Source organism: Alnus glutinosa, chromosome 9, assembly GCF_958979055.1.
Source record: "Alnus glutinosa chromosome 9, dhAlnGlut1.1, whole genome shotgun sequence".
Classification (NCBI taxonomy): Eukaryota; Viridiplantae; Streptophyta; class Magnoliopsida; order Fagales; family Betulaceae; genus Alnus; species Alnus glutinosa.
In genome coordinates, this window is record NC_084894.1 from 21,789,205 (window position 1) to 21,810,402 (window position 21,198).

A 21,198-nucleotide genomic window follows, 5' to 3' on the forward strand; every position below is an offset into this window, starting at 1 on the left:
CTTGGTATTTGCGGCATGATCCAACCGTCCCTTGATGTTTGTAGCGAGATATGACTATCCCTTGATATTTTACAGTGATATCTGACCGCCCCGTGGTGTTTTGTGGCAAAATTCGACCGACCCTGATGGTTTACGGCGAGATTCAACCATCCATTATAGTCTTCTGGGTGGTTTTTTTTTTTAAAAAAAAAAGCCATACTCAAGATTCTACAAATTTGTACCTTGAGTTTGAGAGAATATTAAAGTATATCAGAAAATTAAGAACCTAAGTTACAGTTGAAAACTATCACAATTGAAGATTGTGACCTAACTATATATAGTTGAAAATTATCACATAGTTACAGTAGAAGACTATTACTTAGTTGTAGTTGAAATTTATTTATATTATTTCATTCTCCTATAAATAAGAGTATGTTGTACCGTAAACCTCACTCTAAAAAAAAAAGAGTAAATGTAACTGTTTGGACTTTGTACCTATTTTTATATTCCACATTATATTGTCTTTCAATACCATCCTAAAAGTCAGCAAAAGAAAAAGTGCATGCCCCGGCCACTAGCTACCTTGCCTATGGGTCCCTCATATTTGGGTCCGAGGAGTGAGATTGATGCGCAGCAATTGTGCACCACTCTAAAGACATGGAATGGGTCCCACGTGGGACCCATATAGTGGAACCCACCCATGTCTCTAAGACCTTACACAACAGTTGCACAAATGTTAAGCAATAGTCATTTTCCTTTGGGTCCTATCCAACCAAATAAGAGGCCCCCTATCTGAGCCATCCAACCAATTCCAAAAATTAACCAACCGTCTTCGGCCAATTTCCATCGTATCCAAAAGGTTGACTTCATTTGTTAATGCTCTTTTTTTTTTTAAAAAAAAAAAAAAAAAAAAAAAAAAAAAAAAAAAGTAGTATTTTGATGTGTAAAAATAATTTTAAGTGTTTTGTAAATGTTTTATGTTTGAGTTATTTATTAATTTTTTTTTTTAAAAAAAAAAAGGGAGAAAGAAAAAAAAATTAGGGTTAAATACCTATTTGCCCCCTGTGCTTTACGACCTTTATTTTTTGCCCTCTCAGTTTCACTTTTTATTAAATTTGGTACCGGTGGTATATGAAAAGACGGAAATGGTACCTCCATCTAATTTCCAGTCCAAAACTAACGTTCAGCCACGTCATCCTACAGGTGTCGACGTGCATGCGCGACACTTGTCCCCGTGATACAGTTCAGCGCTGACATGGCTATCATTTTTCTTTATTATTATTTTAATGATTTCTTATATATATAAAAAATAAATAAATAAAAAATCTGTGGGGTGGCTCAACCACCCCTTTGGGCCACATGGGTTTGGCCAAGGGGGTGCAAGGCCATTTTTGGGGGGTGGCCAAACCACCCCCAAGGGCCAAAATGGGTGGCTTGGGGGTGGGTCGGCCACCCCCATGGGCCACGGGGGTGGTTCAGCCACCCCTAGACTGTCCGGTCTGGAGGAGGCCGACCCACCCCCAGGCCAAATGGGGGTGGTCGGCCTCCCCATGTGGCCTAAAGGGGTGGCTCGGCCACCCCAACAATTTTTTTTATTTTTTTTCAAAAAAAAAAATCTTTAAAATAATATATATTGATTTTATTTTATTGAGGTAATTACCTTTTCCCCCCATGAACTACCGACCTGTGTCATTTTGCCCCCACGAACTACCACTTCGACCAAAAAAGAGCATCAAACTACTATTTTTACACACTTTGGCCCCTTCCGTCAAGAATCCCGTTAACTTTGATGGAATATGCCATTTTTTACCGTTAATTTTGATTTAAAAACTAAAATGCCCTCTACAGTAATTAATAAAATATTAGAATTAATATATTTTTTTTTAAAAAAAAAAAATGAAGGAAAAGGGGTGGCGGCAGCCACCCCTGAGGTGGCTTGGTGGCCTGCGAGCCACCCCCAGAGGTGGCTTCGGCCACCTCTGGGGTGGCTCACGGCCCACCCCGGCCTAAGGGGTGGCCGTGCGGCCACCCAGCTTCCGGGGTGGCCGCGAGCCACCCCCAAAGGTGTCTCCAGCCACCTCTGGGGTGGCTCGCGGCCCACCCCGGCCTAAGGGGTGGCCGCGCAGCCACCCGGCCACTTCAGGGGGTGGCTACCGCCACCCTTTTTTCTTTCATTTTTTTTTTTAAGATGAGGGTATTTAGGTCATTTTTGAAATTGAGTTAGAGCATTTAAGTCTTTGCAAGAATTAGACTGACGGAATGGGCCAAAGTGTGTAAAAATGGTAATTTGATGCTCTCTTTTGGTCAAAGTAGTAGTTCGTTGGGGCAAAATGACACAGGCCGGTAGTTCATGGGGGAAAAGGTAATTACCCCTATTTTATTTTATTTTTTGACAAATCCGCACAAGAAGAGGATGGGGATTCAAACTAGTAACTTCCATTTCATGTGGCGTGGTCTCCAGGCGATTGAGCTATTCCTTGGGAACAAAAATATATTAATTGTGTACAAAGTACCATGTGTGATATATTTATAAAACCAAGGTACCATTTCTGGTAATTATTTAAATTATAGGGGGCACATCATAAAATATGTAAAACCACAGGAGTATACATTGGGAAAAAAATTGTGTCTAAGTAACAAACATTTGGTCATTTTTTGGGTTATATCAATTGGCCACGCAGATTATTTTGTGTTTCCAATTTTTACACAGAACTGATAGCATTTTTTATTTATTTATTTTTTTTTTTATGAAGGGTTCAATTCTTGGCAACATATTATTTTCATACACGACAGGCATATATGTTACTTTTGGTTCAAAACATGCATACCAAATATACCAAATATTATTTGTGTACAAAGTACCATTTGTGATATAATTACAAAAACAAAGTATTATTTTCGGTACTTATTAAAACCACATGGAGCACATCGTGAAATTTATAAAACTACAGGGGTATCTATTATAAAAAAAAAAAAAAAAAATTAATGGTTCTTAATTTTAAGGAAAAAAAATTATGGGGTTGACCAGCCACGGGGGTGGTTTGGCCACCCCCAGACCAGACGATCGGCCACTCCCAGGCCTAATGGGGGGTGGCTGACCCACCTCCAAGCCAAATGGAGGTGGCTCCTTATATATTTTCCCATTATTATTATTATTATTATTATTATTATTATTATTATTATTATTATTATTTTTTATTTTTTATTTTAAAAAGCCTTAAAATTAAGAACCACATTTTTTTTCCAATAGATACCCCTATAGTTTTATAAATTTCACAATGTGCCCCATGTGGTTTTAATAAGTACCGAAAATAATACTTTGTTTTTGTAATTATACCGCAATTGGTACTTTGTACACAAACAATATTTGGTATATTTGGTATGCATGTTTTGAACCAAAAGTAACCTATATGCATCTCGTGTATGAAAATGATATGTTACCAAGAATTGAACCCTTCATAAAAAAATAAAAAAATGCTATTAGTTCTGTGTAACAATTGGAAACACAAAATAATCTGCGTGGCCAATTGATATAACCCAAAAAATGACCAAATGTTGGTTACTTAAACACAATTTTTTTTCCCAATGTATACTCCTGTGGTTTTATATATTTCATGATGTGCCTCCTGTAGTTTAAATAATTACCAGAAATGGTATCTTGGTTTTATAAATATATCACACATGGTACTTTCTACACAATTAATATATTTTTGTTCCCAAGGAATAGCTCATTCGCCTGGAGACCACGCCACATGAAATGGAAGTTACTAGTTTGAATTCCCCTCCTCTTCTTGTGGAGATTTGTCAAAAACTAAAATAAAATAAAATCAATATATATTATTTTAAAGATTTTTTTTAAAAAAATAAAAAATAAAAAATTGTTGGGGTGGCTTAGGCCATGATGAGTGCCAAATATTGTGTATTTGGACCCCTTGATTTACATTAGTTAGACCTTTGTCCTTGTTATTTTCTAATGCTTTGGTTAGTTTTTGTGTTTTTATGTTTTGTAGGTCAATAAGTGAGGAATGGCAAAATTCATGTGGAATTGCTTGGAAAATTCGAAAGTTCTGAAGAACTCGATCGATCGAACTTAAATTCGATCGATCAAATATTAATCGATCGATCAAATATTAATCGATCGATCGAAATTTCCCAGAACTTACTTTTGCAGAAGCGCGCCAGAACACCTTATCAAGAGCTTCTCCATGACAAAAAAGCAGTTCTCCCTCTGATTTTCGCTGCAGAACACGCTGGTTTCATGACCTTGATTGTCTCTAGCAAGAGAGGAACCCTAGAGGGGGTTAGAGGAGTCATTTTACATGGGTTTCTAGCCATAATTTCCTTTTATAAAAGCCATAGCCATGCCTCCTTGTTGGGGAGTTCAGAAAACAGTAGATAGGTTTAATTTCGTTCATTTCATAGTGTATTCCAGTAGCTTTTGTTCTTAGACACTTTCTCTTTGTAAAGCTTTTCTCTTATTTCCATGTTTGTTCTTTATTTTCTTGTGGTGTTCTTAGTCATGGAAGGCTAGTAACCTCAACTAAGGTCGAGGATGAAACCTTTCCATTGATGACACTCACACTCTTGTTATACTACTTGCACATTCGATGATATATCATATTTGTTGTTCAAATTCCATTCATTTAAATGCTTTATCTTTTGCAATGAATGTAGATTGTTAGTAGATATAGGACATTTAATGTGTTTCAACCGATGGATACATTGTTTTATCGATTTGAATGATGATATCCATTGTGATTTGTTCATTGAATGGATATATTGGATGATTTGATTTCTAATGGGTACTCTTTGTGATTTATCTTTGAGTTGGATTCATTTAATGGTTCTAAAGATTGTGGTTAAGACATTTGAATGACATCCAAAGCTTAATGTTCTTTGGGTGTTCAAGTGGAAACCAAGAGTGTGAGTTGTTGGATTTGGTTTGGTAGATTCCTTAGCCTTAGTTTCTTTTAATTTGCATATTTCATTTCATCTCGTTTATTTAGTCTTTTGTTCTTGAATCAATCCTAAGACCTTTGGAACTAGGTTAAAATTAGGTTGATTGAACAAGACACCAATATTTGACCATTTCCCTGTGGATTCGACCTCGCACTTGCACACACTATATTGCAAACGATTCGTGCGCTTGTGAATACTCATTAAAACACACATCAAGTTTTTGGCGCCGTTGCCGGGGATATCAGTTCAAAAATTGGTTTTTGTTTGATTGATTTTGTTTTTCTACTAGTTAGATAGATTTTTGTTTCATTTTTTTTTTTTTTTTTTTTTTTTTCTGTTGTTTAGCTTCTGTTTTGTATTCTAAGTTCTTTCTTTGTTTCTCCCAGATCTGTTCTGCAGGTTCTGCAACTTACTGGGTGCCTTGAAGAATCGATTGATCGAAAATAAATTCGATTGATCGAGTTTCGATCGATCAAGTTAGCATCTGCCTAATATAAAATCGATCGATCGAAAATATATTCGATCGATCGAAATAGACTTCGATCGAACGAACTTTCTGCACAGCAGCAGCTCGGAACAAGATGAGTATCTCCGTTTCAGTACTTCTTTTAATCCATTTTGTTCATAATTTGTTTCTGTTTAATAGTATTTTGCTGTTTGTTTAATTTTCTTTTAGTTCATTATAATTTAGTTCAAATTCTGTGTAGTTTGTGTTTCATATTACCCTCAATTTGTTTTATTTTGTTCTAACAAAAAAAGAAAAGAAAAGAGAGTTTCTGTTCTGTTTTTGTTCCTGTTTCTGTTCCTGCACAATTTCAAATATTCGATCGATCTACTACAATTTCGATCGATCGATTTTATATTCGATCGATCGACCTCAACTCAAAAGGCAGCTCCTGGATAAGATCAATAGCAGAAATTTTTACCAAAAATTCTTTTTGGTCCCAATTTATAAGTATTCTTATTTTTACTTTTGCTGCTATCTTTGTGTAAATTGTATGCATTTTTGTTAGTCTTTACCTTTTTAGTTGTGTTAATTTTTCTTTTGATTTAAAAAAAAAAAAAAAAACATTTTTTGCTAGTGAGGGTCTACTTAGCTTTCTAAGGACAATGACAAGGCGAATTCTGGCAAGGACAGATCTTGGGATTTAAGTGTGTCCAATGTGACCCCCCTCACCTACATGGGAACTAGCCTAGATTGTACTTTGGAGAACTTTGTTTCCCATTAGCAAATTCTTTTCTTTATTTTTGTTTGTCTTTTGGTTAAACATTTGTGTATGCTTGGTGTATGCTTGGTAGAAGATCATTGAACCTAGACTTGACATCTTTAGATCCCGAAATTGAAAGATCTCTTAGGAGAAGTCTTAGAAATTCTGTTGAGATGGGAGATAACATACATGCGAATGAGAATGAGAAGAATCGGGGAGAAAACGTTGATCATACTAGGACACTTAGGGATTTGTTTGCACCCGTTGCAACAAATTCTCCTTCATGTATAGTGTTACCCCCAACCAATGCCACTCACTTTGACCTCAAGCCTCATGTCATCCAACTCCTACCCGCATTCCATGGCTTGGACCTCGAAAATCCTTATAGCCATGTGAAGAAATTCAAAGACATCTGTGCCACCTTCAAATTACAAAATTTTTCTGAAGAGTCTGTGCATCTTAGGCTTTTTCCTTTCTCACTCCATAATAGAGCCAAGGCATGGTTGGATTCAAACATGCCTGGTTCCATCACTTCTTGGGAGAACTTGCTAAACAAGTTCTACAACAAATTCTTCCCCATGTCCAAAGTCAATGAGTGTAGGAAGGAGATAAGCTCATTTACTCAAGAAGAAGATGAGAAATTTTCTGAGAGTTGGGAGAGATTTCAAGATATGCTGATTAAGTGCCCTCCACATGGATACGAGAAGTGGAGACTCGTGTAATTTTTCTATCAAGGATTAACTCAATCCAACCGTAGCATGATCGAGTCGATGAACGGAGGCGCATTTCTGAGTTTGACGGGAGAGGAGGCGTATAGGACCTTAGATCAGTTATCCGACAATTCCCAACAGTGGGATTTTTCAAGCTGTTGAGATAAAGCTGCTCGCATTCAGAAGAAGGGAGGCATCTACGAGGTTAAGGAGGATATAAAATTAAAAATGAAGATAGATGCCCTTACCAAAAAGGTCGAAGCCCTAGTTGTTAGCAAATCCATGAATGCTGCCAATCCATTCCATGTTGACTGCTGTTCCATCTGTGCCAGTCCCATGCACTTAGCACAGACTTGCCCATCGTTGCCGGCTTTTGTCGAGTCACCAATGGAGCAAGTGAACGCTTTCAACGATTATCGGAAACAATCCAGTGGACCTTTCTCCGAATCATACAATCCAGGGTGGCGGAACCACCCTAACTTTTCTTGGAAGCAGAACCAGCCTATGACTCAAGGGGGAGTTCCTCACCAAACCCATACTCAATACCCCCCTGGATTTCATCAGCCGGTTCACCATCAAAGCCGTCCATCCCAGCCAGCACCATCATACCAAGCCCCTACTCAAGCCCCTACCTCTTCTTCACAGTCTTCTTTGGAAGACACTCTTAAGGTTTTCATCCAGCTTACAGGCCAATCCATCATTGACGTGAAGAATGCTACCATGGTGAACACTCAAGCTATTGCCAAGATGGAGACCCAGATCGGGCAAATTGCTAGTCACCTGGGGGAGAGAGAGAAGGGAAAGCTCCCTAGTCAGCCTGTGCCAAATCCAAAGTTGTAGTTCCATGAGGGAAGTTCATCAAATGCAGTGCATGGGCTGGAGCATGTGCAAACCGTTGTCACACTGAGGTCAGGGAAACAAGTAGACAACCAAGTGGTTCACCCTGAGGAGAACCCTACTGCACAAGAAGGACAAGGAAGCAGGAGCGTAGAGAAGAGAGATGACGAGCCATCTACATTAGCTCCGACCATAGAGACTCCTCCTAGGTCGTTCATACCTAAGGCGCCATTCCCTGATAGACTTCTCGCGCCAAAGAAGGGAGGAAAGTTCGAGGACATTCTGGAGGTGTTCAAACAAGTGCAGATCAACATCCCGTTCTTGGATGCCATCCAGCAAGTGCCGTCTTATGCTAAGTTCTTGAAGGATTTGGTAACTGTAAAGCGGAAAACCAATGTCCCAAAAAAAGTTTGTTTGACCGAGCAAGTCAGCTCAATCCTCCAGTGTAGGTTGCCTATCAAGTATAAGGACCCCGGATGTCCTACTATTTCCTGCACAATAGGCATCAGCCACATTGAAAAGGCGCTGCTTGACCTTGGAGCCAGTGTCAATCTCCTACCCTATTTAGTTTACCTGCAATTGGGATTAAGAGAATTGAAGCCCACCTCCATGACACTACAGCTGGCTGACCGGTCAGTTAAGATACCACGGGGAATAATGGAGGATGTTTTGATTAAGGTGGACAAGTTTTATTTCCCCGTGGATTTTATAGTGCTAGATACTGAGCCGGTACAGAATGTTGGAGTTCAAATACCGGTGATCCTTGGACGACCATTCTTAGCTACGGCTAACACCTTGATCAACTGTAGGACGGGGGTAATGAAGATCTCCTTCGGCAATATGACAGTGGAGCTGAACATTTTTGACATCAGCAAGAGGCTGAGGGAATGTGATGAGATCGGAAGTGCCAGCTTGATTGAGGAGATCATAGAGGAAGAATCAAGCACCAAAGACCCCCTGGAGGCATGCTTTGCTCAGTTCGGAGAAGATCTGGACTTGGATGAGTTACTTGAGCAAGCAAATGCCATTTTAGAGTTTGCTCCTCTGGTGAGCAAGGAAGAAGAGGAGGCAACAGTGCTGAGCCTCCTAAGAAGGAACTTAAGCCCCTGCCGGACAATCTTAAGTATAAGTTCCTAGGTCCAGCCGAAACTTTGCCTGTAATCATAGCTTCGGATCTACATGCTTCTCAAGAGGAGAAATTGTTAGACGTGTTGAGAGAGCATAAGGAAGCTATAGGCTGGACCATAGAAGATATTAAGGGAATCAGCCCCTCGGTGGTTATGCACAAGATACATCTGGAGGAAGACACCAAACCATCAAGGGAGCCACAGAGAAGGCTAAACCCGACCATGTAGGAAGTCGTCAGAGAAGAAGTAATCAAGTTATTGGATGCAGGAGTCATCTACCCAATCTCTGACAGCAAATGGGTGAGCCCCATTCATGTCGTGCCCAAGCGAGCTGGAGTAACGGTCGTGCAAAACAAGGAAGGCGAGTTGGTCCAACTCAAGTACAGTCTAGATGGAGAGTCTACATCGACTACCACAAGCTGAACACCGCCACCAGGAAAGATCACTTTCCTCTTCTGTTCATTGATCAAATGGTGGAGCGGTTGGCCGGGCACGAGTATTACTATTTTTTGGATGGTTATTCTGGATATAACCAGGTCCCTGTGGACCCTGAAGACCAAGAGAAGACAACCTTCACTTGTCCGTTCGGGACGTTCGCCTACCGACGCATGCCCTTTGGCTTATGCAATGCACCTGCTACTTTTCAGCGGTGCATGATCAGCATCTTTTCTAACATGGTGGAGCGTTTCCTGGAGGTATTTATGGATGACTTCTCGGTTTTTGGGTCATCTTTTGAGGAGTATTTGCACCACCTCACGTTAGTCTTGGTGAGGTGTAAAGAGAAGAACCTGGTACTCAATTGGGAGAAGTGTCATTTTATGGTACAGCAAGGAATTGTGCTCGGGCATGTCATCTCTCGTCGGGGGATAGAGGTAGATAAGGCGAAGGTAGACCTGATATCCAACCTTCTGTCCCCACGGATGGTAAAAGAGGTTCGCTCTTTTCTGGGCCATGCAGGATTTTATCGGCGATTCATCCAGGACTTCAGCAAGATCACCCGGCCCTTGTGCAAACTATTGGTGAAGGAGGCCCTTTCATTTTTGACGAGGACTGCAAGAAGGCATTGGGGCCTTAAAGGCAATTCTGACGTCCACACCCATCATTCGGCCCCCGAGCTGGAGTACACCTTTCGAGATCATGTGTGACGCGTCCGATTATGCCGTTGGAGCTGTGTTGGGGCAGCGCATTGACAAACTTCCCCACGTCATTTATTATGCAAGTCGAACTCTGAACGACGCCCAGTTGAATTATTCGACCACTGAGAAGGAGCTGCTGGCAGTCGTATTTGCTCTGGACAAGTTTCGATCCTACCTACTAGGATCGAAAGTCATCATCTACTCGAATCACGCGGCATTGAAGTATCTTTTCTCCAAAAAGGATGCTAAATCTCGCCTCATCCGATGGATTTTGCTCTTACAAGAGTTCGACATTGAGATTCGGGACAAGAAGAGTTCCGAAAACGTGGTGACTGATCATCTCTCGAGGATAACCGTGGACTTCACAGAAGAAGCCATCCCCATCTCTGAGACCTTCCCCGATGAGCAGTTGATGCATATTGCTCATGTGCACTCACCATGGTTTGCTGACATAGTGAACTATCTTGTCACCGGTCAAATGCCTTTACATTGGGGGCGGCAAGATAAGTCCGAATTCATGTCCGTGGTGAAGAATTTTTTCTGGGACGATCCTTACTTGTTCAAGTATTGTCCCGATCAGATCATTAGGAGATGCATTCCCGAACCTGACCAATCTAGTGTCATCTCCTTTTGTCATGATCATGCCTGTGGAGGCCACTTCAGTGCAAAGAAGACCGCTGCAAAGATTTTGCAGTGCGGTTTTTACTGGCCACCATCTTTCAAGACGCTCGCACTTATTATGTTTCATGCGAGCGCTGTCAGAAGTTAGGGAGTATTTCACGCCGAAATATTATGCCCCTCAACCCCATTCTTATTGTCGAGATCTTTGATGTGTGGGGCATCGATTTCATGGGACCTTTCCCACTCTCCTTCGGCTCTCTGTACATTCTGGTTGCAGTGGACTACGTGTCCAAATGGGTGGAGGCGGTTGCCTGCAAGACCAATGACCACAGAGTTGTGGTTTAGTTTTTAAAAGACACTATATTTGCTCGTTTTGGTACTCCTTGAGCAATTATTAGTGATGGTGGAAAGCATTTCTACAACTGGGTCTTCGAGCAACTGATGAAGAAATATTGTATCACGCACAAGGTTGCCACTCCCTATCACCCTCAGACGAGTGGACAAGTGGAGGTTTCGAACAGAGAGATCAAAAGGATTTTAGAGAAGACAGTGAACCCGTCAAGGAAAGATTGGTCTCTCCGGTTGAACGATGCATTATGGGCGTACCGGACAGCTTTCAAGACACCGATTGGCATGTCACCTTACCGTATAGTGTTCGGGAAAGCATGCCATCTGCCTGTAAAGTTGGAGCACAAAGCCTACTGGCCATTAAGCAGCTGAATTTCGATCTCACAAAGGCTGGCTCACAGAGGAAGCTCCAACTCAATGAATTGGAAGAGCTGAGGAACGATGCTTATGATTGTGCTAGGATGTACAAAGCACGGATGAAGAAGGTTCACGACCAGAACATATTGAGGCAATTTTTTGAGCTCGGTCAGAAAGTCCTTTACAATTCACGTCTGCATCTGTTTCCAGGGAAGCTTCGATCTCGATGGACAGGCCATTTCATAGTTCAATTAGTGTCTTCTTATGGGGCTATTGAGATTAAGGACCCAAAAAATGGCAGCACGTTCAAGGTGAACGAACAACGACTGAAGCCATTTTTGGAGTTACAGAGCTCGGAGGTTGAGACGACCCTTTTAGAGGATCCGAGTTACTCAGAGTGATTGTCGTCAGGATGGAAAGTCTGGCTGAAGATTGAAAACTTAGCGCTTGTGGGAGGCAACCCTCATCATTTTTCCTTATCATTTGATTTTGTGTCTGCCATTCAAGTTTGGGGGAGCCTTTTCTTGCAGTGTGCCCAACTTGCATCACCATTTCGGTATTGTATCTCTAGCCACATTGGGGACAATGTGTCATTCTAGTTTGGGGGTGGGGTAGACATTTTTGTCTGTTTTCATTTAATGTTTGCTTTGTTAATACTTGTTAATATATATACCTTATTGTTAGTTGAGCATGGTTACATCTTACTATGGTTTGCATCTCATTGGTTTGTTTAACATGTTGAATTTTGCATATCATTAAAATTTGAGATCTTTTGACTCATTTTTGGATTAGAGAGACTTGGCATGTTTAAATTATTTATCACAAGCACATTAGCATTGTTTCTGTGGGGTATGAGATTTGAATTAAAAATTATGTGTCTTAAGATTTGTAGGATGACTTGTTGATAAAACCTTGGCTTATTGTTATATATATATATATATATATATATATATATATATATATATATATATATATATATATATATATATATATATATATATATATATATATATATATATATATATATAAAAAAAAAAAATCTGCGTAGAATAATATCACCAATTTGACTTCTTATTGAGTAACCGGGCCCCTTGCCTCATTAAGCATTGGGTGTTCGCGTAAAAAGATGAGAAGTTCAGCTTGGATGTTTGTTTGGCTAGTTTGACTTCGTAGCCTTTTTGACTTGAGTAATTAAGCCCTTAGGGATGTTTTTACATCTAGTGCCCTAAAATCATCTGCTTTGGGAGTCACTGGCCCAACACTCGTTACATGGGTCAATTAGAAAGCTTAATGGAGTCAAGCATTGCACAGCCGACACAAAAATAATAAATAAATAATAATAAATGTAAGATAAGCCTTGGTTATTTAATGGAAGTCCTGCGAATTTTTGGACATATGTGCTTTGAGGAAAATCGAAACCCCATGACTCTATGTTATTCATAACTTACACTTTTGAACATGTGTTGTCTCAATTTTCCATCTATGAGTTGATCGATTTTTGATGACATGATAATATGATACTCATTTTGTTAAATATACTCATGATGTGTGAACCATGTGTTTGAATGATGATTTTTGCTCAATTGATAATTCAGTACTTCAATGTTTGTGGGTATCATTTCTGACAAACCCTCACGAGACTTCACTCGTCCACTAGGGAGTCCTAGGGGTTTAAAAGGCTTGTTGCATATGCTAAATGCAATCGTTTCTCCCACGAAAGAGGATTTATGTTTCATGCTTTGATTTTGTTTTCCATTTTGCTTTTGCTAAGGGACTAGCAAAATGTAAGTTTGGGGATATTTGATGAGTGCCAAATATTATGTATTTGGACCCCTTGATTTACATTAGTTAGACCTTTAGCTTTGTTATTTTCTGATGCTTTTGTTAGTTTTTGTGTTTTTATGTTTTGTAGGTCAATAAGTGAGGAATGGCAAAATTCATGTGGAATTGCTTGGAAAATTCGGAAGTTTTGAAAAACTCGATCAATCGATCGATCGAAATTTTCCAAAACTTACTTTTGCAGAAGCGCCAGAACACCCAATCAGGAGCTTCTCCATGACAAAAAGCAGTTCTCCCTCTTATTTTTGCAGCAGAACACGCTGGTTTCGTGACCTTGGTTGTCTCTAGCAAGAGAGGAACCCTAGAGGGGGTTAAAGGAGTCATTTTACATGGGTTTCTAGCCCTAATTTCCTTTTATAAAAGCCATAGCCATGCATCCTTGTTGGGGAGTTCAGAGAACAGTAGATAAGTTTAATTTCGTTCATTTTATAGTGTATTCCAGTAGCTTTTGTTCTTAGACACTTTCTCTTTGTAAAGCTTTTCTCTTATTTTCATGTTTGTTCTTTATTTTCTTGTGGTGTTCTTAGTTATAGAAGGCTAGTAACCTCAATATGAAACTTTTCCATTGATGACACTCACACTCTTGTTATACTACTTGCACATTTGATGATATATCATATTTGTTGTTCAACTTTCATTCATTTAAATGCTTTATCTTTTGCAATGAATGTGGATTGTTAGTAGATATAGGACATTTAATGTGTTTCAACCGATGCATACATTGTTTTATCGATTTGAATGATGATATCCATTGTGATTTGTTCATTGAATGGATACATTTGATGATTTGATTTCTAATGGGTACTCTTTGTGATTTATCTTTGAGTTGGATTCATTTAATGGTTCTAGAGATTGTGGTTAAGACATTTGAATGACATCCAAAGCTTAATGTTCTTTGGGTGTTCAAGTGAAAACCAAGAATGTGAGTTATTGGATTTGGTTTGGTAGATTCCTTAGCCTTAGTTTCTTTTAATTTGCATATTTCATTTCATCTCGTTTATTTAGTCTTTTGTTCTTGAATCAATCCTAAGACCTTTGGAACTAGGTTAAAATTAGGTTTATTAAACAAGATACCAATATTTGACCATTTTCCTGTGAATTCGACCTCGCACTTGCACACATTATATTGCAAACGATTCGTACACTTGCGAGTACTCATTAAAACACACATCAGGCCACATGGGGCGGCCGGCCACCCCCAAGCCAAATGGGGGTGGTTTCGGCCACCCCCAAGCCTAATAAGGGTAGCCGACCCACCCCCATTTTGGCCCTTGGGGGTGGGCGAACCACCCCCATGGCCTTTGGAGGTAGTTTGGCCACCCCCAAAAATGGCCTAGCCACCCCCATAATTTTTTTATTTTTTTTATTTTTTAATATATATATATATAAGAAATTATTAAAATAATAATAAAGAAAAATGATAGCCACGTTAGCGCTGAACTGTATTACGGGGACAGGTGTCGCGCATGCACGCCGACACCTGTAGGATGACGTGGCTGAACATTAGTTTTGGACGGGAAATTAGATGGAGGTACCATTTTCATCTTTTCATATACCACCAGTACCAAATTTGATAAAAAAAGTGAAACTGAGGGGGCAAAAAATAAAAGTCGTAAAGCACAGGGGGCAAATAGGTATTTAACCCAAAAAATTATCAAGCAAAGCCATTTTTTTGCCAAGTCCTATCTACTTTATTGTGGATGCTTAATTTTTTTTTTTTTTTTTTTTCCAGAATCTTATGAATATTTTGAGTGAATGGTTGGGAGCAATTTTCTTTTTCCTTTTTAAGTAAACTATAATAATTTGGATTCTAGTTATTCCTACCTTTTTTTCTCATATATATATATATATATATATTTGGGAAATAAATATCTTATGGAGTCGTTTCAGCGAGGGAACATCATTCAACCTAAATGTTTGATAGGCTACGTTCGGTACGCAGAATAGCTATTTCATAAAAATAAAAAATAAAAAAATTATTGAAAATAGAATAATATAAAATGAAATAGTGTTGGTATAGTCATTCTCTCATGGCAATGAAGTGAATGATTATTTCGAATGTTAGATGCTTATCATATATTTTTAGGCTTGACAATTTTTAACATTACCCGAGAACCCGGCACGAACGCGACATGAAAAAATCAGGTTCGGGCTTGTCATTATCGGGTTATGGTCATAATTGGGTCAACCCAATTATAATCATGTTTGGTGAGTCAACCTGCGGGTTGACCCGCTAACACTATTATAACACGATTAAAAAAAAAAACTTCGAGAAACGCTAAAACGAACCCTAGCCTCAGTGCCGCACTTTCATTTTTCATTTTCACTTTGTCTTTCTAATCCTTTCACTCGTTCAGTCCGATCGTTCACACTTCACCCGCCATTCACGCAGCCACGCCCACGACGGCGACGACGCCTCACGACTCTCACAGAGTCACACACACAGCCACCAGTGCTACCAGTAGTGGAACAGAGTGGCAGCGTGCAGCAAAGGGGGCAACCGGCGTTGGAGAATTTGGAAATGAGTTTCAGGGCCAAAGATATGGACATATCGATTCACCAAGAAATCTATCTGGAGTTTAGACACGCTGTCGAACAGTCCCACCAGTGCTACCAATAGCGTCAAGCTTGCTGGTATACTATTTTTATTTATATAATTTGGTTATTTGTAATCGCCTTCTAAGAATTGTGTGGTTCTGGATTCAAAGATGTGGCTACCTTCTCTTCTTTCTTCGGATTCTTCCTTCTTCTTCACAACGGATTACCCGAAGTGTTTGGGTAACTCGATTAATTCGCAGGTTGTGTTCGGGTTTAAGTTTTCAACCCGATTAATAATCGGGTCAGGTTCGTGTTGGACCCAATTATGTAATCGGGTCAGTCGGGTTGACACAAACTCGACCCGCGAACCCGAATTGCCAAGCCTATATATTCTAATACTGAGGCTATCTTATTTCACCTTCTATTCCTAATCAAAGCTATTCATTTTTTAAAAATTAAAATAATCATTTCGTGTACTAAATATAACTTGAAGACGTTTGGATCTAATTCTGTTGTATTAACCGCTTAATCTTACTCTCATAAAAAAAAAACTTAAATAAATCGTACGGTATCTTTCCAATGTGATTTACTCACAAACCACAATAATTATTGTAAATTCAAGGCTTTTTTATAACATCCATGTCCTCTCTCTCTCATACATATATATATAGAGAGAGAGAGAGAGATAGAGAGAGATTTTAGCAAAAGTACCGAAACAGCCACCTTAAAAAGTAAACACACTAGTAAGTAAGATACACAGTGAACTGCAAAAGAGTCTCCACTCCACCATTATTTTGCTGGTTTGTAGCCGGAAAGGTCTTCACCGTGGCATAGCCCTTAGCGTCTACATACTTTCCAGTTCCTCCCATGACTGCAAGCTGGGATTCCGATGCAGCAGTTCGATGGACGCCGAAGAAGCTGAGACTGTCAGCGTAACCACCGCTCTGAAACATGGTCGTGAAAGCCATGGTCTGGCTCGTTCCATCTTCGGAGCTCGCTACGTAGAAACCCTGTGCCTTTCCAACCAAACCTGACCCAAGCTCATGCCCTTCTGTCAGCTCATTATCAAACACTGACAGTGTCCCAAACATAAGCTTCTGAAGTGTCATTCCCGCAGGTAGCTGGGCCCCATTGATCCCGTTGTTCCCATTATTCCCATTGTTTTGGATAACGTTGGGGATGTTTCCGCTGAGGCCGGTGAGGAACGGAATGTTGTTGTTATTGATAACTCCGTTGTTGTTGTTGTTGTTGCTTTGGGGAACCCCGTTGTTAACAGGGAGAACGGCGCCGTTGGGCTTGGCGAAGGGGACTTGACCGTTGACGGCTGGATTGCTGACAACCCCGCTCACAGCTTTAGCCGACGGGTTTGACCCGCCAAGTATGTCATGCATGAAGAAGGACATCGGATGGTTGCCAGCTGTCACCACCGGAGGTACGCTGGAAACAGGTGGTTCAGTGGTGGGAGCGGTTGTCTCCTCATCGAGAATTCGAGCTGATGCGGTGCATGTGATTGTGAGGGCTAAAAGGAGTAGGCGGAGTAAGTTCTTGAGTGGAAAAATGTTACTGGGCTCAGAGGCTGCCATTGATGATATCGGGAAGGTTTTTCTATGGTGCATGTATTGATGATTGGTCGTAGATAGTTTGAACGGGAATATATACCGTGAATTGAAAGAAACAATGTTGGAATAACAAGATGGAGTTGATGAGATGGAGTAGGTGAACGCATTTTCCAATATTAGTGTGTTCGTTAGAACTCTTTCTTTTCTTTTTTTGATCGTGTCGAATGATTTTTTTTTTTCTTTTCCTTTTTTGGAGCTTGTTGGCTAGAAGATAGAAGTTTGGAAAAAAAAAAAAGGCACACTTACCTCTTTCAAACTAAAAAAATGATATTTATACATGCACATCCATTTTGTACACACATTGTACACACTCGATCACAATGGTGCATGGGCGGAGCCAGCCTTCAAACCTTGGGGGACAGGATTAAAAAAAAAAATTTGAAGCGGAAGTCGGGCAAATCTAAAAAAATAAAAAAAAATTAGGGATGAAATTTTAATTTTTTTTTTTCTTGAGAAAACCTTGGGCCTTGAGAGCAGGCTCTACGTGGTTTCGCCACTGAATGGGTGTGTACAATATGTGTAAAGTGTTTATGCAAATAACACAACTCTTCAAACTAATATTCAATTATTTCTTTAAAAAAAAAAAAAAATGGTGACAGACCCCAGATATTTTTTTTTTCTTTTTATTATTTCCTTTAAAATATGTAGGGGTATTTTTTTCTTATTGAGCAAAATTTAAGAGCATTTTTTGTTTTTATTTTTTTTTGGGACAAGAGAAACATTGCAAATTTTTTATAATTTTGGAAAGATATTGATTCAATATTTACTTTCAGATAACATTATAAATTGAATGTTAGTTCAAAAGAGATATGTTTAGTTTTTCCTAAAAGTTTTGTCCTTTCATATGTGGACTAATAAAAATAGAGTAAACCTTGTGTGGAGCCCAACAACCACCCCCTTTGGACTTCAAAATCTTCTGCACACCTCAGCACCTGGATTTGAGTTCAAGTAAATTGTGTCTTGGGCTTCTTCCCAACTCATTTAGGCGGTGACTACTGACTACTAATCATCCTTTTTTTTTTCTTTTTGTTCTTTTTTTTTTTTAATGAGAAAATAACCAACACATAATTGACTCATGAACTATATTCCAGATTTATTTTATTTTATACAGGGTGACCCAAGGTTTATAAGTCGCAGACTAATCTCTGATCCAATGTCCAGCGCCACTCCATATATTGGGCCGTTAACTCGCGGGATATGCCCGAGTGACTGGCTCCAAGAAAAAAGTAGTACCTAGGTAGATTTGAACTCGAGACCTCAAGGGGTAAAATTCCCTTGAAGCCGCAAGCTTGACCACTAGGCCACCCCATTGGGGTTCTATATTCCAGATTTTACAGAGAGATCATTATAATTATCTCCATCCTGAAACTTCGAGGATAGCTTCTCTTATCCTCTTCAGCAATAGATGGTAACCTTTTCATGATAATAAAAGTCAAAAAGGAAACAAAATGACCTAAGGCATGCAATATTCGCACTTGCGATTTAGATATTCAAGTGCTTTTTCTCTAAACATAAAAATTTAAAATGGATTAAACAGCTTTGTAGCCTGTAACTCCAAGCATGCTAAGTGTGACCATGGCTTCAAAAATGGATAACAATTCCAAGCAGTGATCAAAGACTAATCAAGATTTGGTCCTTGGAATCAGAAAAAATATGGACAACTAAAAATATTTCAATTTTCAACAATCAAATCCTTCTTTTCTTCCCTGAAGCCTACAAATGGGCAACGATCATTTCAATTACAAGCCTCCAGCACCTCAATTTCCACCACAAGCATCACTAATGAGAGCTCACAAAACTTGCCTAAACAAAGGGCTGTCCATCTTCTACACTAATTCAAGCAAACAGCCAATAAACAAGATATCTCTATCTATGGACATGTCTACTTGTTGCCATTTATACTTCCACAGGAATCTCAAGCCTGGCAGAAATGATTAATTAAACCCAACCACCAATTGCACTGGTGATGATCAAGTGCCTTACTGACGCAAATCCTTGGAAGACTACAAAATGTCGCAACAATGTCATGCAATTTTCTCTTCCGTAACACAATTCTGCCCAGAAACCAGTTCAGTTAGAAGCCTACAGGCACCTCTATCCCCTCCACAAGTATCCATGATCAAGGCTTCCCAAGCCTCCAAATCAATTTGAATCTTTCTCTTCTCCATCTCCTCCAAAACAAAGCAGGCACCATCAATTTTTCCACACTTCAACAGTCCCACCATCAAACATTTAAATGTTTCTGAACGTGGACAATGCCTACTTGTTAACATTACATTCAACACCTTCAAACCTCCCTCGAAATCCCTAACCCTGCAAAATCCATCAACCATCATTCTGTAAGTAGCTGCATTCGGCTTACAACCTCCAACCTCCATTTCAATCAAAACTTTATAAGCCTCTACCACTTTACCTTCCTTGCACAGATAATTTAACAATATATTATAGGTGACAACATCCGGCTTAAACTGCCTTTTCTTCATCTCGTGAAGTAAAGATTTTGCCTCCTCAATCTTCCCTTTCTTCCCAAGATCACTCATCAAAACACCATAATTCACAAGCCGCGGTTTACACCCACGATACTCCATATCAAACATCATCTTTTTAGCTTCGGTATACTTTCCTACAGAGCACAAACCTTCCATCAATAACGCATATGTTACTGAATTCGGATATTTTCCTTTCTGCGTCATATCCTCAAGCAAGCTCATTGCTTTGTCCAAATAACCCTTTCTGGACAAAAACCCAATAAGACTATTATACGTCACCACACTGGGTTGCTCATTTCTCTCAAGCATTTGATCAAACAGCTTGCACGCTTGTTCCCACTCATCCTTTCTCAGCCACCCTTTGATCATTACATTAAACGAGACTGAATTCGGACGAAAACCCATCTTAGAAGAACGATCAAAAATCTCATTCGCATCGGAAAACCGGTCATTATCGACCAGTGCATTGAGGAGCGCATTAAGAGACTGCAAAGTACGGACACAATTAAACGAAGGCATTCTATGAAAAAGCTCAATGGCTTTGTCCACCAAATGGGTTTTCCCATAATGTTGAATCAAAGCAATGAAAAGGGTCTCTCTGCACCGAATATCTCGGTCCTGTATAAGACCAAGAATGGTCTCTACAGCTTCAAAGTTGCGAGAGCGAGCAAGCTTGTACACGAGAGCAGAGTAAGAGGGATAGTCGTGCTTGAAGCCCATTTGGTGATACTCGTGGAAGAGAGATAAGGCATCGTCTGGGTCTAGTACCTCCTTGACGCTGGTGACGAAAGGAATGGGTTTGCGAGGCCTTACGGTGGGTCTGTGAGGTCGTTGTTCATGGCGATGTTTGGTCTTGGGTTTAGAAGGACGAGTAGTGCGGTATGTTTGAGAATGGAAGTGATTGATGTAATCGCGAATTACAATTGGTTGTGTTTGATTGATTGCCTTCGTTCTTGAATGGATCATGGAAGCAGGAAGACGAGCTGAATTGCTTGCAACCCTTTTCAAAACCAGGGTTTAAGGGCAGTCTCGTGAAGAAATATTTGATAGTTCAAACTTCAAAGTTACTATTTTAACCTTATCAACCTTATGGATAATTGCATTACCGATCTTTGGGGTTAGCCTAAATTACGAATCATTACCTATTGTACAAAAAGTTCATGAAGGATCCTTGTAATAAACTATAATTACAAATCACTTCCTGAACCCGTTTTCCATCAACTAAGTTAACAAAGTCTGTTAGTGGATTACAGTACAAATGATATTTAGAAGTTGTCTCACTATTTATATGACGTGGCAAACTAACGAATTCTGTTAACTTGGTAGACGAAAAACAGGTTCAGGGAGTGATTCGTAATTATAGTTTACTACAAGAACCCTCCATGAACTTTTTGTACAACAGGGAGTGATTTGTAATTTAGGCCAACCCTA

The 21,198-nt window shown here is 39.6% G+C and overlaps 2 protein-coding genes across 2 annotated transcripts; both read right to left on the reverse strand.

Moving 5' to 3' along the window:
* Positions 1-16,244: 16,244 nt before the first annotated feature.
* On the reverse strand, positions 16,245-17,296 carry LOC133877773 (dirigent protein 25-like). Its single transcript, XM_062316176.1, has one exon. The coding sequence runs from the start codon at positions 17,273-17,275 to the stop codon at positions 16,400-16,402; it is 876 nt and encodes a 291-aa protein (XP_062172160.1). The 5' UTR covers positions 17,276-17,296; the 3' UTR covers positions 16,245-16,399.
* Positions 17,297-18,932: 1,636 nt separating this feature from the next.
* On the reverse strand, positions 18,933-20,781 carry LOC133878054 (pentatricopeptide repeat-containing protein At1g07740, mitochondrial). The gene has a single exon (XM_062316543.1). It carries the CDS (start codon positions 20,731-20,733, stop codon positions 19,303-19,305), a length of 1,431 nt encoding a protein of 476 aa, XP_062172527.1. The 5' UTR covers positions 20,734-20,781; the 3' UTR covers positions 18,933-19,302.
* Positions 20,782-21,198: the final 417 nt, after the last annotated feature.

Coding starts and splice junctions, on each gene's coding strand:
- LOC133878054 (XM_062316543.1), bottom strand. CDS start 20,733: ATGATCCATTCAAGAACGAAGGCAATCAATCAAACACAACCAATTGTA.
- LOC133877773 (XM_062316176.1), bottom strand. CDS start 17,275: ATGCACCATAGAAAAACCTTCCCGATATCATCAATGGCAGCCTCTGAG.